Source organism: Pectinophora gossypiella, chromosome 17 (assembly GCF_024362695.1).
Source record: "Pectinophora gossypiella chromosome 17, ilPecGoss1.1, whole genome shotgun sequence".
In the NCBI taxonomy this organism is placed as follows: Eukaryota; Metazoa; Arthropoda; class Insecta; order Lepidoptera; family Gelechiidae; genus Pectinophora; species Pectinophora gossypiella.
The window spans coordinates 7,690,698-7,712,429 of NC_065420.1; the positions used below are offsets into that span (position 1 = coordinate 7,690,698).

General features: G+C 34.4%; 4 protein-coding genes across 5 annotated transcripts; 3 read left to right on the plus strand and 1 right to left on the minus strand.

Moving 5' to 3' along the window:
* Nucleotides 1-235: 235 nt before the first annotated feature.
* Nucleotides 236-3,561, plus strand: LOC126374624 (coiled-coil domain-containing protein 112-like). The gene is made up of 9 exons (XM_050021314.1): nucleotides 236-527; nucleotides 922-1,040; nucleotides 1,114-1,236; nucleotides 1,324-1,531; nucleotides 1,617-1,750; nucleotides 1,977-2,061; nucleotides 2,506-2,557; nucleotides 2,640-2,867; nucleotides 3,281-3,561. Exons 1-9 carry the CDS (start codon nucleotides 236-238, stop codon nucleotides 3,318-3,320), a joined length of 1,281 nt encoding a protein of 426 aa, XP_049877271.1. The 3' UTR covers nucleotides 3,321-3,561.
* A 423-nt stretch (nucleotides 3,562-3,984) lies between these two features.
* Nucleotides 3,985-7,246, plus strand: LOC126374459 (peptidyl-prolyl cis-trans isomerase B). Its single transcript, XM_050021111.1, has 4 exons — nucleotides 3,985-4,246; nucleotides 5,122-5,329; nucleotides 5,856-6,040; nucleotides 6,892-7,246. The coding sequence occupies exons 1-4, from the start codon at nucleotides 4,154-4,156 to the stop codon at nucleotides 7,021-7,023; spliced, it is 618 nt and encodes a 205-aa protein (XP_049877068.1). The 5' UTR covers nucleotides 3,985-4,153; the 3' UTR covers nucleotides 7,024-7,246.
* Nucleotides 6,891-8,460, minus strand: LOC126374405 (tetratricopeptide repeat protein 19 homolog, mitochondrial). The gene has a single exon (XM_050021044.1). The coding sequence runs from the start codon at nucleotides 8,218-8,220 to the stop codon at nucleotides 7,243-7,245; it is 978 nt and encodes a 325-aa protein (XP_049877001.1). The 5' UTR covers nucleotides 8,221-8,460; the 3' UTR covers nucleotides 6,891-7,242.
* Nucleotides 8,461-9,636: 1,176 nt separating this feature from the next.
* LOC126374391 (transmembrane protein adipocyte-associated 1 homolog) lies at nucleotides 9,637-21,704 on the plus strand. 2 transcript variants are annotated; one of them, XM_050021016.1, is made up of 6 exons: nucleotides 9,637-10,097; nucleotides 10,183-10,478; nucleotides 10,619-10,876; nucleotides 15,525-15,711; nucleotides 18,112-18,241; nucleotides 19,829-21,704. In XM_050021016.1, the coding sequence occupies exons 1-6, from the start codon at nucleotides 10,009-10,011 to the stop codon at nucleotides 19,994-19,996; spliced, it is 1,128 nt and encodes a 375-aa protein (XP_049876973.1). In that variant the 5' UTR covers nucleotides 9,637-10,008; the 3' UTR covers nucleotides 19,997-21,704. The 2 variants fall into 2 exon arrangements, with proteins under 2 accessions (XP_049876973.1, XP_049876974.1); XM_050021017.1 differs by having other exon boundaries at nucleotides 9,639-10,097; nucleotides 19,832-21,704.
* Nucleotides 21,705-21,732: the final 28 nt, after the last annotated feature.

Consider the following 21,732-nt stretch of genomic DNA (forward strand, 5'->3'; position numbering starts at 1 on the left):
GATTCTTAGGTTTGAGGCTTTGACCTGTATGATTTCATATTTGTAGGGTTGCTATCATCATTGCACTTATTTGAAGTGAAAACGAGACAAGACTAACCGGAAGTGACGAAATCCAGGAATTCCGGGCAGTCCTTTTAAAAGTTTATTTCATTGTTTGATCGATATTGTAATGAGACATTTGCATACCTACTGCATTGAATTACCTAGTTATTTTATTTACAAATAGTATTTAGAAATGGCAAGTGCGCAGCCGTCTTCGAAATCGAATATGTCTACTTATACAGACGACGGTTTTGATACAAATATTGCAACCAAATTACGGCGTTTGAAAATAGAGGAGAGCGTAATTTCAAAAAGTATTTGTAGTAAAATTACTGAAGATTTTCAAGAAGAAAATGGAGATGGTTTCCAATATTCAGCATATAAGTTACTGTTACATAAACTTAAAACATCGTTTATTGATATTAGGGATTTATTTGAAGAGATTAAAGATAATACAAGCACATGTGATAATTTACAATGTTTAGGTGAGTTCTTTGCTACATATTATGTAGTATTATTCCTTATTCTATGATATTATAAAGTGAATAGAATGTGAGAGTTTCTGTACATCCTTGGATAATAATTCTAGTCTTGTTCTAATCGAATACGTACATGCAAGCTTGCGTGGCGGGCAGCGTGCGTAATTTATTTAAAGACATTTGAAAGTGCTACCATGACTAAAGTAAACCAAGAAGTATAATTCAAAAGACATTTAATTTTATCAGTGTAGGTGGTTTCTTCTAATTATAAGAAGTATAATTATCACACGGTTTCGTAATAAAAAAAATGCAAATTGTAAATGTATTGCCATATTAGAATACTTTACCCTAAAAAGGGGAGAATATAAGAAGTCTTAAGTTTTTATTTTTTGTACGACAGACATAGATGATATGAAAAAGGATATGATGAATATGGAAACAAAAATCCAAAATATTAAAACATACTTGCAGACTCAAATTAAAGCTTTGCAGGAAAATGAACAGGAATTGATTAAAGGAGTGAGTAATAATTGAATTATAATATTATAAAAATTACACGTCAAGAATATTAATCAATATTTTCTTATAACAGATCAGCGAGCAACCTGACGAACTTGATCGTATTAGAAGACAACCAAAAGTAAAAAAGATACCTTACAATGAAATCGTTCCTAGCCCAGTAAAAGTCCTTATAAATTCACCTTTTAAATGCGTGGTAAGTGAATCCTGTTCCTACATACATGGCCCTGGTTTTACTTAAAAAAAAAGGAAGTTACCGACTGTTACCTGGTTTATGTTGAAGGAAGTGCAACAATTTCAAGAATTTTTAATGACTAACAAAAATCGGTATGGAGGTTGGATTCTATACAATCACAATATATTTGAAAAGTCATGGCGAAAATATTTTTCTGCGCAAAACAATATCGACGACTTTGAATATAGAGAAGAATATCTTGAGAATTCCGAACTTTTCCAAATATTTGTGAAAGAAATGTGTGAAAAAATTCCAGGCAGGTACCTTGCTATTATCTAAAATTACAAATATAATTCGAATTAGTAGGTATACTTAATTCTAATATGAAAATATTTTAACAGGAATAACATTCGTCGAAATAATGGCACATAGTAAATGGTATTCTAAATATCTTTATTTAAAAAGACGCCAGCAAAGAGCCTTAGAGAAATGGAGAACAAATAGACAAATTATAAAACGATCTCGACAAAGTGCAGTGAGTAGATAAGTATTTACAATTTATATTTTTATCGAAGAAGAACTTACAAGTGGGGGTGGTGAATTTCCATTAAAACCCAAACCTAAAGGTCATTTTAGGTTGCATGCACGAAATTGCTACCGTAGCAGTGAGGCTGCCTGTTGCGCTTTATTGTTGATCACATCATCACTTGATGTAAGATAAATTATTTTATTTATCTTTTTCTTTCTATAATTTGTTTCAGAGAATTTTAAGTGGTCAGAAGAAATCAGAAAACCCTGACAGAAATGAAATAAAAGTAGACGATGATGGTGCTATCAATACATTAGGTAGGTTGGTAACGTAATACAAAAATATATACAGCTTGAAAGCTCTTTATTCAAAAATTCAAAAATATTTATTTTTCAAAATTGGCTTACAAAGTTAGCGCTTTTTGAACGTCAAACATAATTAAATTACATATTATGTAACTAGCTGTAAAACTACTACCACATCGGAATCTGTAACGCTGAGGGAAAGACGTGGCCAGAAAACCTCCCAGCACAGGGCCCTAGTCCTACTGTTTCATGTTTTCCTTTCTTTTCTTTTAATCCAGTTTGTATTACATTTATACTTAACTACATATTATATCAATACATGTCTATACATAGAATATATAAGCCTCCCCTCAATCAAGTAAAGAGAGCGTAGTGTACCTTTTTTCATTACTACGCTGCTCAAATGTGGTTTAATCAATTTTTATCTCCAACTAGTATTAAAGACTATAATCTTAGTTTCAGATGAATTTAAAAAGATGACGAATATATATCATAAAGAAACGAACAGGTAAAAGATTATATGACTCATTTTATCACACTTCATGTTATACATATAATTACTTATTGATATAATTTATTTATTGGAACAGTTACTCATCGGAACAAAACGAAAGTTTGTTTCAAGATTCGAAGGATTCTTCAGATAAAGTTACTATGAAACATAGAAAAAGTTTTCAGAGAAATATAACTAAAGCTATTTCTAATAGGCCTACTTTGGCATACAGAAATTCTACTGAACAATGGAATAACAGATGTAATGGCATGGATGGTTATCCAGATAACTATTTAAACATTGAAAACTTAACTATAATGAAACGGTAAAGTATATTTTTAATTTAAAGTAGCGTCTCATCCCGGCTTCGCACGGGTAGTTAGAGCATATGTATTTACATTATTTATTCAGTGGTATTTAGTGTTGTATTAGCTGGTCGAGCGTGCCGTAAAAGCATAAACAGTTCAGGTCTCCGATACGGCTTTCGTCGGCATTATCCCTCTTTTTGCGTTTAACACTATCGGCCATCCTCCTGAATAATTCTATTCATGGGTGAAAATCGTATGAAAACTCGTTTCTTAGTTTTTGAGTCAGTAGTAGTGTTAGTTTTTCAAACAGACGCGGCTGGGGAATTTTGTTTTATAATAATTACTGATAATAATTTACACTTAAAAGAAGTACTTTAATATGTTATAATATAATACTATAGGTAAGCTCATAGCATATATTTTTTTGCAGGCGTATTCCTGATTGGCGACTGGTTTTACAAAATCAGTAGGATATTTTTGACACTAATAAAAAACAAGCACCTACTGACAAAAATATGGTCGAATTAAGAAGTAATTATTTTGTTGCAGCTACTTGAAGTACCTACATTATTTAACTTTCATAATTTTGTTTTTTGTTAGTTTTAAGGTTAATCATTAAATTCTTCATTAGTTAAGTTTTTTGTACTTACGACGATAACTTTGATAAATTATAACAAACAGCTTATATTTGTTCCACGGGTGGGCACACGCCTCCATTCAGTCTCCGTTCAGGGAAGTATTGATTGAGGGGGGTATTGATTATACTGCTCCAGTGCAGATTAGTAATTGAAACTTTGAAATAATGTAAATTTTGATACTGACTTAACCTTAATATAATGTTTTTGGAGTCATCATAATTATGGAGTTATGAGGAAGTTTCTAGGCCACGTTCCCTTATAAAAATACGTTTATCCTTCTAATTTTATGAATTTCAGACATTTTGTATATTTTAGCAGTGCGAAGTGATCATTACGTAGGAGTCATTCAACGCCATCTACATTTTTTTGGCGAAGTGGCCAACGTGGTGAAAGTCCCTCATCAAGGGAAAATATTTCTCTTTATATGGCAATTTATTTGTGACTGTCATTTTGACGTTTCATTAGTATGACGTGGATTTCTGCATTCTCTGTGGTCTATAAATATCTGAATAGTCTATTGGTTTCGTGATACCGGCTCATGCGGGCGGTTTTTCCTTAATTTTAAGTTTTATTATTTTGTAAATTAATTTAATAAATTGTGCCAATTGAACAGCCATTATAAATATTCAAAAATAGCAAGAAAAAGGACTAAATTGTTTGTCATCATGGCTGTAATAGCGACTGCCGTCGGTCTTCTCCTATTTCTGGCCAGTGTTCATTCCGAGGAGTCTCCTAAAGGACCAAAAGTGACCCACAAGGTACGTAGAATATTCAAGTCAAGTATTTGTTTTAATTCTTGTGTTATTTCCCAAGTTTTTATACTTTAAAGATAAATGACCATTTGTCTAGGTCGGTGACCCTATGTGGTGACGCTACAAGTTTTTTGTGTGCCAAAAATCCTTTGTCACATCTTTCTATTTTTAGATAACTTCCTTTAACGTTTGTATTTTTCTTGTTTAGTAGCGAGTTTGGATGCAATTTTTTATCAAACATGATAATATCTAGAGTCCAGTACTGTTATATGATTTGTCGATTAAGTATCCACAGGCGTCGTAGCAACAGATTTGCCCGTCACAATAGGCTCTCAATTACCTACTTGCAACACCACATAGTGGACGTAATGTAATGTGCTCTTGACACAGTCATTGTGTTTCAATTTGTGTATTTCCTTATTGAGCACTTCAGCAGTACAAACATGTACTTACATAGGTACCTACTTAACAGATTCCCATACACAATAGTTGAACAATGGAGTTTGGATTATAAAAAGATATTGGGCCTTATGATTCTATTAAGTATGTAGTAGCTATTTAATGAGAATTAGCCAAAAATTGCTTTTTAAGTATAAAAACATAATAGACAGAAGAAACATGTAATAAATTGTAAAATAATAATAATTAATTGTAATTTAATGTTGTTACATTAAAGGTAAAAAAAACCATAGAAAGTGGAAGCAATGAAAAAAAAAGTATCAAAAATTTTTATTTGCAATATGTTCACTCCCCGGAAATGATTACAATAAACATGCGAAGTAATTTAAAATACTGTGAAGGCAGCATGTTAGTTATGTAATTTATGTAGGTACCTAAGGTTTTAGTATTTTCATACTGACTTTTATATGCATTATCAACAGGTCACTTTTGACATGAAGATTGGAGATGAGTCCATTGGTAAAATTGTCATTGGCCTGTTTGGTAAAACCGTCCCCAAGACTGCAGAGAACTTCTACCAGTTGGCTCAGAAGCCGGAAGGACAGGGTTACAAGGGCAGCAAGTTCCATAGAGTGATTGCCAATTTCATGATCCAAGGTGGAGACTTCACTAAGGGTGATGGCACTGGTGGTAAGTAGACAAAAAAAAAACTGGTAGAAAAATGAGCACCTGACAAATAAATTGGAAGATTGTCAGATAATACTCAATACTATGGACTATCTTGACAAGTAGTTAGGTAGAGCTTGAATATTTTTGTTTCACTGAGTTGCATGATGTGGATAAAGAAGATTTCAGAAAGATTATGCCTTTTATCTGTGTAATCTACTCATATACCACTATCATTTCATGACTTCAAGTATCTATATCTCTGAAAAATTAAAATCATATCATAACCCATGTCTGTTTTTAACTGTAATAGTATTCTGTTTTGTAAAAACATGGTCTCTTAGCATAGCTAAAAGAAAATACCACAGATTTCTTATACTTATGCTGTAAGTTGCAAGAATAGATATTTCCTTTTCCTAAACTTCTGAAATATAACAATAATAAAGTCCGGAACTTCATAGGCCCAAGATCTGGAAATGACATACAAATAATAAAACACTTTATTGCACACAAATTTACAAACTTATTACAAGGAAATACTTGCTTGCAGGACGCAGCATTTACGGCGAGCGTTTCGAAGACGAAAACTTCAAGCTGCGTCACTATGGCGCCGGCTGGTTGTCCATGGCTAACGCTGGCAAGGATACCAATGGCTCTCAGTTCTTCATCACCACCACCAAGACTCCTTGGCTCGACGGCAGACATGTTGTTTTTGGAAAAGTCTTGGAGGGCATGGTATGTTTGCTATTACCATTTATTAAGAAAAATATAGTAAATCCAATGAAGCTATTAAATTGATTTGTCACACATGGCTAATGAATGTGAGAGCAAGGCGATATAGGTATCTATCTACAGGAGGTATATTTTATGGAAAATTGCAAATTGTTTATGTATATACCAATTAGAGATGATTGAAAATTATTTATTGAGCACCAAAACAACATAACACAACAATGTTTATTCCACATAGATATATTCGGTAGTTTTGGTTATTTCCCCAGATAGATTCAACAAAACTAGGCTCTCTCAGGATTTACCATAGATGTAGTGTGAAATCTCTAGTACCCTGTGACTGTTACCTTCATCATCAATAACAGATTAAAAGTCCAATTAGAATGTTAAAGTCATTAATTATATAGGTAGGTACCTATAACAAACATACAACAAAAATTAATGACTGATTTTATTTTAAAAGTGATAAGTGTTACTATTCAACTACTGAAACATTAATACCTAGGTATTACATAACATATAACAACTTTGATTGTGTTTTGTTAATAGCTTGTTATGTGCTAGTTATAAACCTGATAAGAAAAATAAAATGGGCAGTTAGTTTTGACTGGCTATCCAGCCCTTTTCAATTAAAAAAGGTACATTGTTAAATTTTTATAAAGATACGTTGAGCTAATTTATTGATAAAAATGTATACAAAAAACTCACACAAGTTTTGTCAAAGAATAAACCTAAGCTAATCTAAGAAGTATTACCGTGTAATAAAATATGGTATGCCGACTGTAAGTATTCTCAAACTTCCTGAATACATTGTTTTCAGTACCAAAGTGTACAATGATGTTTACATTTTTCAGGATGTGGTCCGCAAGATTGAGAAAACGGTGACTACTTCCAATGACCGTCCCGTGAAGGACGTCGTTGTCGCCGACACCCAGGTTGAAGAAGTTACGGAACCTTTCGCGGTCTCAAAGGATAGTGCTCAATAACATTATGATTAATTTAGTTATATACAAAGAATGTATTTTTTATGAAATTACTCTCTGTCAACCAGTGCATTTATTTTAAGTTTAAATGATATTATTTTTTCTATGTTACCCTTGTGCCACAAATTAAACTGAAATATTGGGATATAACTTTTTAATTTAATACCATTTTCTTCTTATTTGTATGTATAAGACTAGAGTATAAATAAAAATATTTGTTAATTAACTCATGCTATTTATTTGTTTTATACAAGCTTCAGCTTCTTGTTTGATATCATCTTTCTTAGCTGTGAATCCTAACCTCCAGCCATAGCCACAACATTTCCTAGCTTGATCCAGCAAGTTCTTTTTCAAATAAACTCGACCGAGATTTATATACATGGTTCCAAGGTCGTCCATTTCTAGGGTCTTTCCCAAGTTGATGGCTTCTTGAAAGTAACTTATACTCTCATCATCTTTCCCCAGTTTATCACATACAGTTCCAATGTCATTTAACTGAATGACTATATGCTCTTTTTCTACATCAGGTATCTCTTTCATGCGGTCCAGTGCACTTTTCATGAATTTTAGAGCTAGTTCTTCTTTACCACAATCCAGGAATAATCTAGCGTACCAATCTTCAGTTAGTGCAATAAGTTTCTTTATTCCATCACTGGGTTCTTGGAGAAATGCATTATTCAGTTTCTGCAAGCACCAGTCATAGCCAAGTTGGGCAGTTGTATATTCCTTTTGTAAATGGCTAATTCTAGCTAACTTTACACTTAGATGAACCACTCTGGAATCATCTTCAGTTGCACCTTGTGCCATGATCCTTTGAGAGACGGCAATAAATAACTTTTTAGCCTTTTCTAACTGTTCCCGTTCTAAAGCTAGATTTGCCATCACATCATAGATATAAGTTACACCTAGTTCATGTTGCATTTGTTGTGCTTGTCTTAATGCTATGTGGAGAAGCTGCTCAGCTTTTTCATATTCGCTTCTTTGGATGAAAAGAACACAATGTTTTATAGTCAAAATAAGTTCATCTTCTGCACTGAGTTTCTTATCAAAACCGAGCCAGGTAAATATAGAAAAACCAAGTGTAGCAGGTACAGCAATATTTCTATTTGGCATTTTATAAAACATAGCTACAGGAACGGTCTTAAAACTTACTTTAACTTTTGATAATCTAGACCAAATAAATCTGAATTTTGTCGACATTTTTTCACAATATTTTGATTATATAACCTTAAAAAAAATTACTCATTTTCTTCTTGATTGCCCTCACGTATCCATTTACATAAGTGTCATCATTCATTTACATAAAAATCAACTGGAAGATAATTAACAAGCTAGGTCACCACCTTTTTCCAAGGTCAGCACAAATGTAAAAATTTTTAAAATCAAACTTAACCTAATTTAATTTTCATATGACCTTTTGACAGACAACTCAGTAGTGTTGCCCGATAACATAACATAAATAGATCCAATCAACAAGAGGGGGTATGGAGATACGTAGTATCTCTTACTAGTGGCTTTTCGGCGGGAAACGGGAACGGGACAGTTGCTTTCTTCATTGAGTAATTTAAATAATTAATACGAAGTGGTGTTTTGTGGTTAATGATCGCATTAAGTTAGTCGGAAGACATTCGCGAGTGTTATTATATTGGAGTATTCAATAAACAAAGTGTATCTGCCTATTTTCGCTTCGTGTCGGGAAGCCGCTTCATAACTCAAAAGTTTATGCGGACTTTTGAGTTAATTCGTTTGGGGTTCGGAGTAGGAGTCTACTCCGAGGGTGGGGGCTTAGGTTTCATCATCATCACCTTTCATCATTTCATTAATCATCAAGAAAAAAAAATACGTAAGACATGGCTGTATGGGCATAGTTCCCTTTGCCTTACCCTTCGGGGAAAAACAAAACAAAAAAAATAATCTCTTACTAGTCTGTGGTATGGAGCATACTCCACCACATTGCTCCACTGTGGGTTGCCCGATAATCGACTAAACATCGATTATTTTCTAGGCTCCTAAATAATTTAAATATCGATAAGCCTATAATGAGCCAAATAATGAGCACATGTATTAGTTCTTATCGACATATATATCCCGCCAGAAACTGAAGTTTCGTACCATTTTTATCAAAGACCAATAGAAGACCAAGTATAGAATAGACAGATAAATATTTTAGAATGACGATGAAACTATCACAGCTCTCTTTCTTCCCTATGGCAACATTCTCCGTGAAAAAAAGAAACAAACGTAGACAAAAACTGCTGTCTAGATTTAATATAATAAATAAACGAAAAAATAACACTTATGTTTAAACATTTGTTTAAACAACACAAAAACAACATGAAACAAGGACCAAGTATACTTGGTCTATGTGTTTAAATAATAAATAATTAATACGAAGTTATGTTTTGTGTTTAATTAATGCATAAAGTTAGTCGGGAAAAATTCGCGATAGTTACCTATACCCTATTTATTTTTGGTTCGTGACAAGAAGCCGCATCATAAGTCAAAAGTTTATGCGGACTTTTGAGTTAATTCATTTGGGGTTCGGAGTAAGAGTTTGCTCTGAGGGTGGGGGCTTAGGTTTCATCATTCATCATCATCACCTTTCATCAATCATCTAAAATATCATGAGACATGGCTGCATGGGCGTAGTTTCCTTTGCTTTACCCTTCGGGGAAAATCAAAACAAAAAAAAATGTCAAAATGTCATTTTGCTTTCTGCTAATCTCCAATGGCTTTTTTCCATTGAAGATTGAAGTGCGTCGAATGATTTGCTTGTGTTAGTGTCGTAATTTGTAAATTTAATTATAAAGCGGGTAATATAATAATAATAAGCATCGTAGAAGAGCATGTATATGTTATTAAGATGTTAATAGACAGCTGACGTAAGGTGGGCATCTTTGCTAACTCGATTATTGAAGTCGAATTATGCCCTTCTACGGGGCTCGAAGGCTTTCGTAATATAGATGGCAAAACAGTGAACGAAGTAAAATGTACGGAAAAAACGGGTCTGATTTCCCTCCCGTCACTGAAGACACATTTTGTAAATACGTTTTGTATTATGAAATAAATAATTCAAGGTGGGTACTTACTGTGTTGTCAATGGCCTTGTTTTCGTTTTTTATGTTTTTTTGTTGTTGTTTAAACAATGTTTCTTTTTTGCAGGGTTCGGATTTGGGATTTGATAATATTGATACCGAATGCTCTCTTTGTACTGTTCTTAGTGGTTAGGTTTAATAAGGCTCAGTTGAAACTTCGTGCTACAAGTAGTCCTATATTCCTGACATTTTACACGCTAGTATGGGGGAATGTGATCATCAGTCTGGTGCGATGCGCCGTGTCTATGACGGTGAATGCTGCCATGCCACTGGGTGGGTTGGTGGACAAGATACTATGGGTGACTGTAAGGTTTTTCTTGCTGGCAACTGAAATGAGTGTTGTTATTTTCGGATTAGCATTTGGTAAGTGTTGTTGTTATTTGTGTTGTGTTGTAATGTTTAGAATTTACTTTAAAAAAAAGAACAAGAATTGTGACAATATAAGCATTTCTCCTTTCATTCTGACAATTCTTGAGTAATAAAAACAGTACTATTTTTTGTAGGTCATATGGATAGCCGAAGCAGTATTAGATATGTCCTGTTAGCGACATCACTCATATCCTTGGCTTTCACTGTAACTCAAGGCACATTGGAGATTGTGATGCCAGATGACATATTCCACATAGACACGAGGAAATATGACCTCTTTGGACATGGAGGCATGTTGTTTTGGTTCACTTCATCTCTGATCTTTGCATTGATCTACTTCGTCATATTGCTACTCCCGTGGACTCCATTGAGGGACTACTTGGCTTTACCTAGTAAGTTTGCTATCTATTTATCACCTTACAGTGGAAAACATGTAAGTGCCTTTTTGAGAAAATCACATCTGAACATGTTTTTATTGAAACAAATTTAGCTAGCTAGTTTCAATCCAGGTAAAAAATTGTGGTCAAATATTTTTCCAGGATTGAACTTAATTGACAACATTTCAAATTTTTAAGCCGTGGTTTTTTTGTGCTATTTCGAAAGTATTTGTTTAAATAGAAGACACGTATTTTTTCTTTTCAAGATTTTTCCACTAGAAGTTACAAAAAATATTTTTTGAAAATTGGATTCTGCCATTGATAGAATGAAGGCAGTATAATGTAATGTACCTTTGCATGCGTATTTAAAACAAGTCGCAAACAAAGTGTCATGTTTTTTTTGTTTTGATTTTCCCCGAAGGGTAAGGCAAAGGGAACTATGCCCATACAGCCATGTCTTACGTATTTTTTTTCTTGATGATTAATGAAATGATGAAAGGTGATGATGATGAAACCTAAGCCTCCACCCTCGGAGCAGACTCCTATTTCGAACCCCAAACGAATTAACTCAAAAGTCCGCATAAACTTTCGGGTTATGAAGCGGCTTCTTGGCACGAAGCGAAAATAGGTAGATACACTTTGTTTATTAAACACTCCGATATAATAACACTCGCGAATGTTTTCCGACTAACTTAATGCGATCATTAACCACAAAACACCACTTCGTATTAATTATTTAGATCATTCAATGAAGAAAGCAACTGTCCCGTTCCCGTTTCCCGCCAAAAAGCCACAAAGTGTCATGTTATGTATGACATTTACTTTTTTTATAATTTTTATGTAAAGGTCTGAACTTATTATGCCTTCCTCTTCTGACCTCGTGGATTTTTCAATATATTTCTATTATTACTGAATTAAAAAATCTGAAAAAATGTGTTTTGTGTAAATCATAGAAATATCTCGAAATGGTTTTCGATTTAAGGCACCTTAGTAAAAATGAAATGTTGTCAATTGAATGAAATTGTGGTTTCATTGAATCACATCAGAAGGTGAATTTTCAAAAAGGCACTTACTTGTTTTTATCTATAAGGTGACATTATTTGATTTTAAGGTGTATGTAATGGTGTAGATGTGTGTGTATGTGTTAGGTGTGTGTGTTATGTGGATGTGTGTGTTATTCCCTCCATGTTAACTGGATGCCTGTGTTAAAAAAATGAAAGATATTTCATTAATTAACTAAATCTAAGTAAGAGCACAATTATTCAGAGTAATTAAAATAAAACTTAATTTATAAACTGTGTTATGACAGCTTGAAATGAATACTTGTTGCATAATACCTGTACTCACAAAATTATCTATTCTTTGGGTTATTCCAGCAAGTTTATGGCTAGAAAGAATCCTATGTCTTTTTGTGTAGTGCTGGTTATGTGTACATGACAATTGGTTAAGACAACATCACCAATTTAGGATAGTCTCCTTGAAAGGGTGATGTTTTTGACTAAGTTAATATCATTTTATAAATAAATTAATAAATAAGTAATTACATTTAATGCATAACAAACAAACTCAAATAAATAAACCCACCTTTGCATTTATAATATTAGTTAGGTAGTAACATTTGTAATCTAAATAACATAACATAACAAATAAATTCATTATAATGCAGTAAAATGCAGCTAAAATAGCGGAAGGAGCTGGTAAACAACTTTTAATTACCATAGATATAGATAACAAAATGCTAGTGATGTTATTGAAACAATAAATTAAAGTGAGATCATGACCTGTAATAATTTATTGTTAGTGATTAGCGAAATGAACTCTGTTACTAAGCATTCTAGACCAGACTAGTTTTATATTTAAATTTCTTAGACAAAGTAAACAAAGAATGATGTTGTGGTTGTATCTTAGATTGTAGACATAGTAATATGCAACAGGATTTACTGTTGTCGTCATACTTATCTTAAAAGTTATGACTTATGTATGATACAAATAACGACGGTTACTGCGGCCTTGTTTTGTATCTACCCACATTATGATGGCCGTTTTATTTAAAGTTTGTCCCGCGCATTATATTTCGTATTAATTAATAACTCCGCTAAGACAGCAAATAGCTGTACTTTTATAATGTTCATCAAGTCAAATAAATTTATTTGCGAAAACAAATCAAAACACAAAAACATGGTTAAATAATTTATATAACATTGCTGTGATGCGTTCGGCCTGCATCCAGGCGTACAAATATTGAAATTTTCTTGTCCAGAGGATATATAGTTCCTGGTCCAAAGGATGGCCATTGCTATTCAGCGCGGTAATGCGGCTAGTGTTGTGGGCACCTTTGCTCCGGGAACAGTGAGCTGCGGGTTATTTAATGACTAGTTTTTATGTTTGTATTTATAACGTATTGTTTTTTTTAAATGGTACATTGAAAATAAGATATTTCTATTGAAAATTATACAATATTATTTTTATCATAATGCTCTACTATTAGCTTTACCTACGTCTACTCATCGACTAAGATGTAAAGAGTCACACTGCACCATTGAATAAGGAATAATACTAGGTACGTTTAGAACGGCGACTCAGCGCTCTCCACCAGCGGTTAAGCTAGGTTTACCTCACCCCTGCTCGGTCTTACTTTAGTCTTCAATCGTATGTGCGTCACACTTCACACACACAGATGCGTAGTGTCTGTGTAAAACGAGGTTTTTTGTATGAAATATCCAAGGTGTGCCACTAGACCACGGAGGAGGCAGTTTCGTGTTAGTCATCCACTTCTATCCAATTCAGTATGATTGAGTTATTATTACAAGTTACGACTGTAATAATAGTGACGTCTTATTAGATTTTATGTTCATTTCAAGTCGACGGTAGATTTTATTACGTCGGTAATAATCGAATGATAGCCCCGATAACTGCGGGATTATGAAATATCGAACGTAAACCCGCGCCTAGGAAGACTGTCTATAACTCGCCAGATATTGCCGCCACTTTTCATCAGTACTTTGTATATTATATAAAAAAGGAGATTCTAAATTCTTATTTGCCTTCTGCAGAATTCTAGATCAATGCTTGTACGTATGCATCGAACTATGAAAGCTCACAATTTGAATGCTCTACGTGATCTGAAAACTAATTAACTTAAAACGATCTTCATGAGAATATTGCGTCTACTTAGGTTTTTTCACCGAACATGGAGATCCATAAAATAAAGGTCCTTTGTAGTAAACCAGCATTTCAATTTATTTTTTTATTTATTTATTTTCTTATAAAAACAATGTTACAAACATTGGAATACAGACATCGGTAAACCTGCAAAAGTTTGTCTCGATGCCTGCTCCTCGCACCACGTCACAATGGTTATCTTATATTTAATAGAAATTACAAGCTATATTTATAGGTAGGTACTCTGTCTACCACAATAACCAACACTAAAAACACTAGTATGTAGTATTATAATGTAATCTATGCTAACAGGTAGGTAGTTCTAAACAAGTCACAGTCCGCCGGCAGCTGATGGTCGGTTCTTATATAATATTTTTAATGAGGGAATTTCCAGAGTACGTCCCTAAAATAATGCTGACTTACAACATTACTTATACTTTAACAATAATTCACTACATAACGATAATGCGTTTCGGTCCCGAAAGTCCGTGGCGAGGCCGTCTATGCGCCGCGCCTGATTGCGTTTGAAAGACCTTTCGTTGTTAGAGTCCTAACATTGTCTGTTCGAGAACTCCACCTGGTTACATTATTACTTGCCAATTACGATAACACCGTCCCAAAATCTCCTTAATATTATTATTGCATAAGATTTTGAGGATAGTTTAAATATTTACCCCCAATATAAACATTCGAAAATCTTAAGGGCTATCAACCAAATCCGCGCGTTTTCCGAACGGCTTTTAGTACAATAGATCGTTTTCAGAGACATAGGTTAGCTTTCGGGGGTATATTTGCCGGGATAACTAAAGTCCACGCAGTTCCGGGCAACAACTAGTAATATAGACAGGGTGGCCCAAAAGTTGTTGAGAGAAAATAAGATAACGGAGCTTATTGGCAACCAGATCCTCCAGTATAATATATGTGATATTAAGTGATTATTTAGTACGGTTTATGGCGTTTTCGCCCTACTATGATTTTTATACGTTTAAAGTCCGCAAAATAACGGATAATGTGAACTATTTGTGTATTATCCGATGTATCTACGTATGTAATTTTCTACTATCTGTCATTCACCGCTCAGATCGTATAAGAATCGGATGTAGTGCGAAAACGGCCTTAGGAGATATCTTCTGTAGGTACATGTATACAGGGTATTAGTGAAAATTCGACGGAAAATTCCAATTGATATTAACTCGGAATCATGGTCTTAATCATCCCCTTCAGTATTCTTTACGATATGACTAACAACCTGTATAAAAGGGACATACCACTCATTGATTAATAACGAAATCTCAGAAACTAACACCTACAAACATGAACAGGTAGGTCTTATAGGGCGTAGACATCGCCGAGAACGGATTTTACGAAACTCCATCCATAAGGGGGTAAAACGGGGGTTCGAAGTTTGTATGAAAGTCCCATGTTTTTTAAGTAAGAGCCTCCACGCGTACAAAGACGTTATAAGTTGGTTCATCTCACTCTCATTGTATATTTCTTCCAGCGAAATTATCTTTTTACTTCTACGTCCTTCTGCTGGCTCTCCTCGACACAACGCAGGCAGTCGGCGCAGGCCTACTTGAATGGGGCTCCCTTCAATCCGGGCTGTGCGTCGTCGATGTCACGTCGTGGCTCTACTTCTCTCTGTACACGCCGCTTGTCTACCACACCTTCCTCAGCGAATTCTTCAGGTGAGTATTTTGTATATACAACGGCCCCGATTCCTGCAGACACCTTTTAATTTTATTTTAAGTTATATCCGTCATTTTCTTATCCACCGAAAAGGAAAGGGACAGATGATTGTCTACAAGTTAATTTTAAAACGAATGAATAACCCGGGCGAATAAAATAGGCATCTCGCTGGTATGCAATCCGTTTGACGTGCTCTCTACTGAACCCTGTCGGGTTATTGGTCGATGTAAATTTGCAATTGATGTGTTGCATAAATTTTATGCCTGTCGATTACCTGTCCCTTTCTTTTTCAGCGGATAAGAAAATGACAGGTATAACTTAAAATAAAATTAGATGGCGTCTGCAGGAATTAGCACCAATCTGTAAGATCTATTTTTCAGTAAATCGTATTTGGGTAATTTAGCAAAGTCGCTGGTACTCCGACTTGCTTCTCAAACGGGGAGCGCCCTTGGTTCGAACACCGGTACCGGACTTGCACCATGAGTTAATTTAGGTGCAGTTTTCACTAACACAGTTGGCTTGACCGTTGTAGATGGCGATACGGCTCACCTCCTATCACGTTGATCTAACAGAAAAATCGATGAGGTGTGGGAACTCAGTTCATATATCGATGGATGTATCTCTGACTACCCCATTGGGATATAGTCGTGAGCTTGTGTTATGTAATTTAGTAGTGGGTCAACTTTCAGTTGATGAATGAAGAACCCAGTAGAGGGATGTTGTATAGTAACCTACCCACTTTTTTAAAATCCAATAAGTATTCAACTTCGGTAGGAGAGACAATAAGCGGAAAAGTTATAAAACGCGAGTTATTTTTATTCCGAAATACCCTTATTTCACTGAGTTCTCATAATAAAATGTGTAGTACAGTGGTAATAAGACATACAGAATACCTTTCGCCAGTGCTACGGTAACGGATTCTTTGATATTGGACACTATGGACACTATAATAAGTACCCATTTATCAGATGTGTTTTAGTCCTTTCTTTTTCAAATATTAGTATAACGTAGTAATTATTATTACTACAAATATTAGTGTAACGTAACGAAAACTTTGAGGGATGAATCAGACCATGATTCTGAGTTGATATCAAGTGGAATGTTCCGTTGCAAATGTGTGGAACTGAAAATAATTTTAAAACTCTAAAATTTTCATGTTTTTTCCGTCAGGAAATTTCACTTGATATTAACTCAGAATCATGGTCTGAATCAGCCCCCTTAGTATTCGTTCCGATGTCACTAGCACCCCGTATAAAGAAGAAAAAAATAAACGGGAGTAAAAATAAAAATAATATTTTTTACTCTCTGTTATTCTCGGATTCGGAGTCGGATAAGAATGGGATGCAGTGCTAAAACGCCCTTAGGATTCCCAGTATCTTAGTGTGATAATAAACAAAACTGCAATAGTCATCCAAACAATGTTTGTAGAGTCTGCTAACACACTCAGCTCAGTCATAACATAACTAAAACACCACTACAGCAGAATACGATACGTTATACGGAACTCTTGCAATATGAGATAGTAGCGGAAGTAAAATACGCAACAAAGTTCCTGTGTTTATTTATGTTTAAAATGTCACCTCATCGTAACCATCGTGCACATACATTTTTTTTTGTATGTAAATATGATCGCCTTATAGCCTCCTAAGACCGAATGTTCTTTATAAATATAAACCCCATTGTTTAACTATTGTGACTGGAAATCTTGGTCTTAAGAGGATAGGGAAAATCGCAAGCGTTCCTCTATATGTCCCCAGGACAGGTAGTTTTATAAGAACTTGTTGCAGTTGGACTGCGCACTAGACTGAATCTAGTTGCGTAGTTGAAACGACGTCCTTGAAAAATTCCCAATTGTTCTGTATTTTGGTGCAAAAAGGGATCTGGCTAGTCAAATTTATAAAAAAGATAGCGTTGTCTCCATATCTTAGAAATGTTATTGTTTACGGATTTGTTGGTCAGCACGCTTATACTGCATGGTTTAGAAGATATGTATAAGAAGACCAGGTATGCTCAAAACTGACACCTAACATTTCAAGGTTAGCCCAGCTGACGTCATCCGACGCTGCGTTGCCATTTCGTAAAAAATAAATTACCCACATCCAATTTTTTTAATTTACTTCGCAAGGAAATGTTGTACTTTTAGTAAAAGATTTACGTACAGTTTTAATGATTTTTATATATGTGACAAATAATAGTAATTAAATACATAAGTCAGTAATTAGCTTAATTTTCAATTATAAAACTTACGTCCTTGGAGTGTTGGAGATACCAATTTAATGGTAACACTTACGTCATCAATGGACTAGCAATGGCGCCTTGTCATAGGATTGAGCATACCTGGTCTTCTTATACCATACTAAGTATCGACCAGTTACTATAATAACATCAATGGTTTCCAGTGTGTCCCAGCCGAGCATCATGTTCTCGTACAAGGCTCAGATGGACGAGCCGATGGACGACGACCAGGTGTCTCTGCCGCACCAGCAGAGCTTCAGCTCACTTAAGACCGACTCCGACTATATTTACCAGGTAAATACTACTCTTGTTATACGTACGGTCACGAGCATTAATATGTATACACTTTGGTACCATGTCACATTAACTTATTTGACAAATTGAACTGTAAGTCTCACTAAATGTCAAATAGGTATGTTAGTGCGACAGAGTTCTAAAGTGGGTACGTTACGTATATTGCTGATGACTGTACATACAACCTCACGCCCGTAAATCCTTCTCTCGTGTAGGTTGTGAGGTCAATGACCGACCTCATGAACTCTGGTGCAGTGGTGCCAGGGTTTTTACTTTTACATGTCTCATGTAAAGACTACCTGCTAATTTAGGTAAATAATAGCCGAGATCAACTGCATAACGAGCCCACCAAAGCGCAGAACATGTTACTTTCGGACAATCGGGTGATCAGCCTGGAATGTTCTAACTAGGGATTAAAAAGTGATCTTTTAATTGTTTCCTCATCGGGATTCGAACCCGGGACCTCCGGATCGCAAGCCCAACGCTCAACCACTGTAATCCCTAATGGGAGAAACACAAGTTAAAAGAATACGACTTCCTAAGATGGATATGACGTACCTAATAGTAACTGGTGACAAGGATATCACCCATAATGATCCATCTGGTTAGAAAGGACACAATCTCTGTCGGTTTTTACGACATGACTGGTAACGTAAGCACCTGAACTCATTCGGTTTGTTTTTTTCGCTCTACTGTTATCATATTTATATATTGCGCTGTACCGAGAGAATATAGAGATAGATAACGCTCTGGCTGCCCCTGACATATACCCCTTTAAATGTAGCATAATTATAGTGGCATATCTCTCTTCCCTTTCCTACTAATTTGTATACTGTTAGTGCGAGAAAGACATATTATTTCTCGTCTCTTTCGCGCTAGGCCATGTACTATATATCTGCTTTGTTGTCATACTAATTATTAACTTTAAAACGGGTATAGCGATAGAGATAAATGTAGGTATCGTTAGGAAGTGATAATTGCAAATCAACGCGCTAATATTTCGACACGTTTGAATAATGTTGTTAGTTACAGTCAATGATGTTAAGCAGAAATTACACGATAATTGGCTCCTTTCGCGGTAAAAGTTGCGTGATTTCGCTAACGAATTGCGTGTTCAATACTGTTAGGGCTGCCATCCGTCTGTTTCCTGGACATATTTTTCGATATAGGCCGGGTTTTAAGTTTTTAATCTGGAATAATAAAAAATGAATAATTTCACATTTGTGCTTGATTTATGTGTAGATGCAACCGCGCGCAAACTGATTACATACTATATTATTATCTGTGTTTTTGTCGTATAAATCTTTTACTATCGTCGTTATTATAGGAACATATTACATCTATATCAATGTATGAATCAGTGACCGTAAACTTTCGGTTGAAATACGATCTAATTGTTGGCAGCCCTAAACATATAACATCAGAGTATTGTAATTTGAGTAAAGTAATTAATTAGTCTGCCTAACTTAAATAAGTAAAAAAAAAGTAAAACAAGTATTTAAATAAATGTGTTTTTAGATGAATCACACTTATGTCCTTAAAATTAATTACTGTTTAAGAGGTTACAAGCATTTTTCTGTCTTTCAGCAGAGCAACAGCGTATACGACAGCACGTTATTCGAAGCCGGAGGAACGACGCCCATGAACCCTGTGTACAGTGCGTCGCTTCAGAGCCCCGATTCAATAGCCTCCGGACAATCCATAGACATCGGCGCGCCCAACGGCTTCCAAAGCCAGAACATGCCTTCAACATAACAATTATCAAGCTACACACGGAAATCTCACTGCGTTATTTATACCCCACACATCCAAAGAAACACATTACTAATTTAAAAAAAGAATCTAGTTACGTAATGAATGATAGAGTAAACGATAACAAGACATTAGTGCTTACATTAAAAGTTTTTAGGTACCTATCTCATATTGTTTTATACGATACAAGAATCTCTGTATTAATAAATAGTAATTCATTTGTTTTATATTAATGAATCTTATCTATTACTTTTTATTACTTGTGATAGCTAGAGCCAGTGATCAAATCGAATAACTTGAGACTGTTTAACATCCCATTTCTGCTTTAACATAGTGTATGTAATGGATCCATCCAGAATAAAATTACAGATTAGATTGTAATCGGTAGCTATGTCGGCTGTTGTACATAAACTTTGCTGTGACAGTAGTGACTTGTGATGTTTATAGTATTTTCACTTGATTCTGAGATTGAAAGAGCTCGTGAAAGTTTTTGTATAAGTATATTTTAATCAAGTAAATAGATTTACAGATTTATCTATCTGTAGCACTGAATTCAATACCGAGAAAGCTCGATGAAGCGTGGGTACTCGGTTCGTCTTGCGATTGATGTACCTCTGGCTAGCCCAATTGGGAATATACCCGTGAGCGTATGTGATGGCTGAGGAAAGCATATGGAGTTATTTAATGTGGTTACATAAATAGTTGTCACTCAAGGTGGCGTTTCGTTACCGGATTGTCTTGAATAATGCCAAGTTATCAAATGGTTGTTTTCTATTGGTTTGGTCATATCATTTTGCTACCTCGTCGAATTAAACATATCTCACATAAATGATTTATCAAAATGAAGCAATCTATATTGTATGTTACATTAACGTAAATTCGCGTCTGTAATACCTAGCGGGGTAGGTAGGTCAATATGATAGATTTTTTTTAACATACTTATTTAATAAGTTACTTATCTTAAACTACTTATTGTAATGTTTTTGTTTATTTTTTAAAAAAACTTTCCAAAATTTTACCATTGTACTATAACCACCGATTCGAAATCAGTATTCATAGTAACTTTATATTGAGTTTACTCATTCAAATGTAAATGTGTGCTACAGATGTCTTATTGTAAGTGTATAGATATTTCCACATAAATTGTGCTATTTTATATTTGTGTGTTTGACAGCAAATTGGTTTTTAATTTGTATAAAACCTTTGTTACTGTACTGTGATGGTATATACTTATTTTATATTTTGTTATTAATTTATATTTTTCCTTATATTGATTTGTATTGTAAAAATATAAAGATTGAAATAACAGCTTGAATAAATCGTAAAGTACAGGTTTTTAGAAGTCTTTAATGCTTTTATGATGTATGTAGATAATATAATATTGAATCAAAATAGTTATATTAAATACTAAAGTCAGAGAAATACTTAGGATTCAAGCAAAGCTTATTGATCTTGTCTCATTATTAGTTTTATACATATAAAAGCCCTATTCAGTTATCAGCAATCATCTAGCTTAAGCGTTTGTCAATTCGATATACGATTTTCAAAAGTAATTTAAATGGCAACTTGTCAATTTTCCTTTATATTGTGATATGTTTTACGGATCCATGTGAAAATTTTACTCTTTAAGTGATATTTTGGTTGATGGCGTATATTTTTTTTTTGTTGTTTTGTCTCTTAGGATACTAATAAAGTAAAACTTTTATTGAAATTTTGTATTATTTCAAATAAGGGAAAGT

Coding starts and splice junctions, on each gene's coding strand:
- LOC126374624 (XM_050021314.1), top strand. CDS start 236: ATGGCAAGTGCGCAGCCGTCTTCGAAATCGAATATGTCTACTTATACA. Junction 1,237..1,323: donor ATTCACCTTTTAAATGCGTG/GTAAGTGAATCC, acceptor TTTATGTTGAAG/GAAGTGCAACAATTTCAAGA. Junction 1,532..1,616: donor AATGTGTGAAAAAATTCCAG/GCAGGTACCTTG, acceptor ATATTTTAACAG/GAATAACATTCGTCGAAATA.
- LOC126374459 (XM_050021111.1), top strand. CDS start 4,154: ATGGCTGTAATAGCGACTGCCGTCGGTCTTCTCCTATTTCTGGCCAGT. Junction 5,330..5,855: donor TAAGGGTGATGGCACTGGTG/GTAAGTAGACAA, acceptor ACTTGCTTGCAG/GACGCAGCATTTACGGCGAG. Junction 6,041..6,891: donor GAAAAGTCTTGGAGGGCATG/GTATGTTTGCTA, acceptor TACATTTTTCAG/GATGTGGTCCGCAAGATTGA.
- LOC126374405 (XM_050021044.1), bottom strand. CDS start 8,220: ATGTCGACAAAATTCAGATTTATTTGGTCTAGATTATCAAAAGTTAAA.
- LOC126374391 (XM_050021016.1), top strand. CDS start 10,009: ATGTACGGAAAAAACGGGTCTGATTTCCCTCCCGTCACTGAAGACACA. Junction 15,712..18,111: donor TTCCTCAGCGAATTCTTCAG/GTGAGTATTTTG, acceptor AATGGTTTCCAG/TGTGTCCCAGCCGAGCATCA. Junction 18,242..19,828: donor ACTCCGACTATATTTACCAG/GTAAATACTACT, acceptor TCTGTCTTTCAG/CAGAGCAACAGCGTATACGA.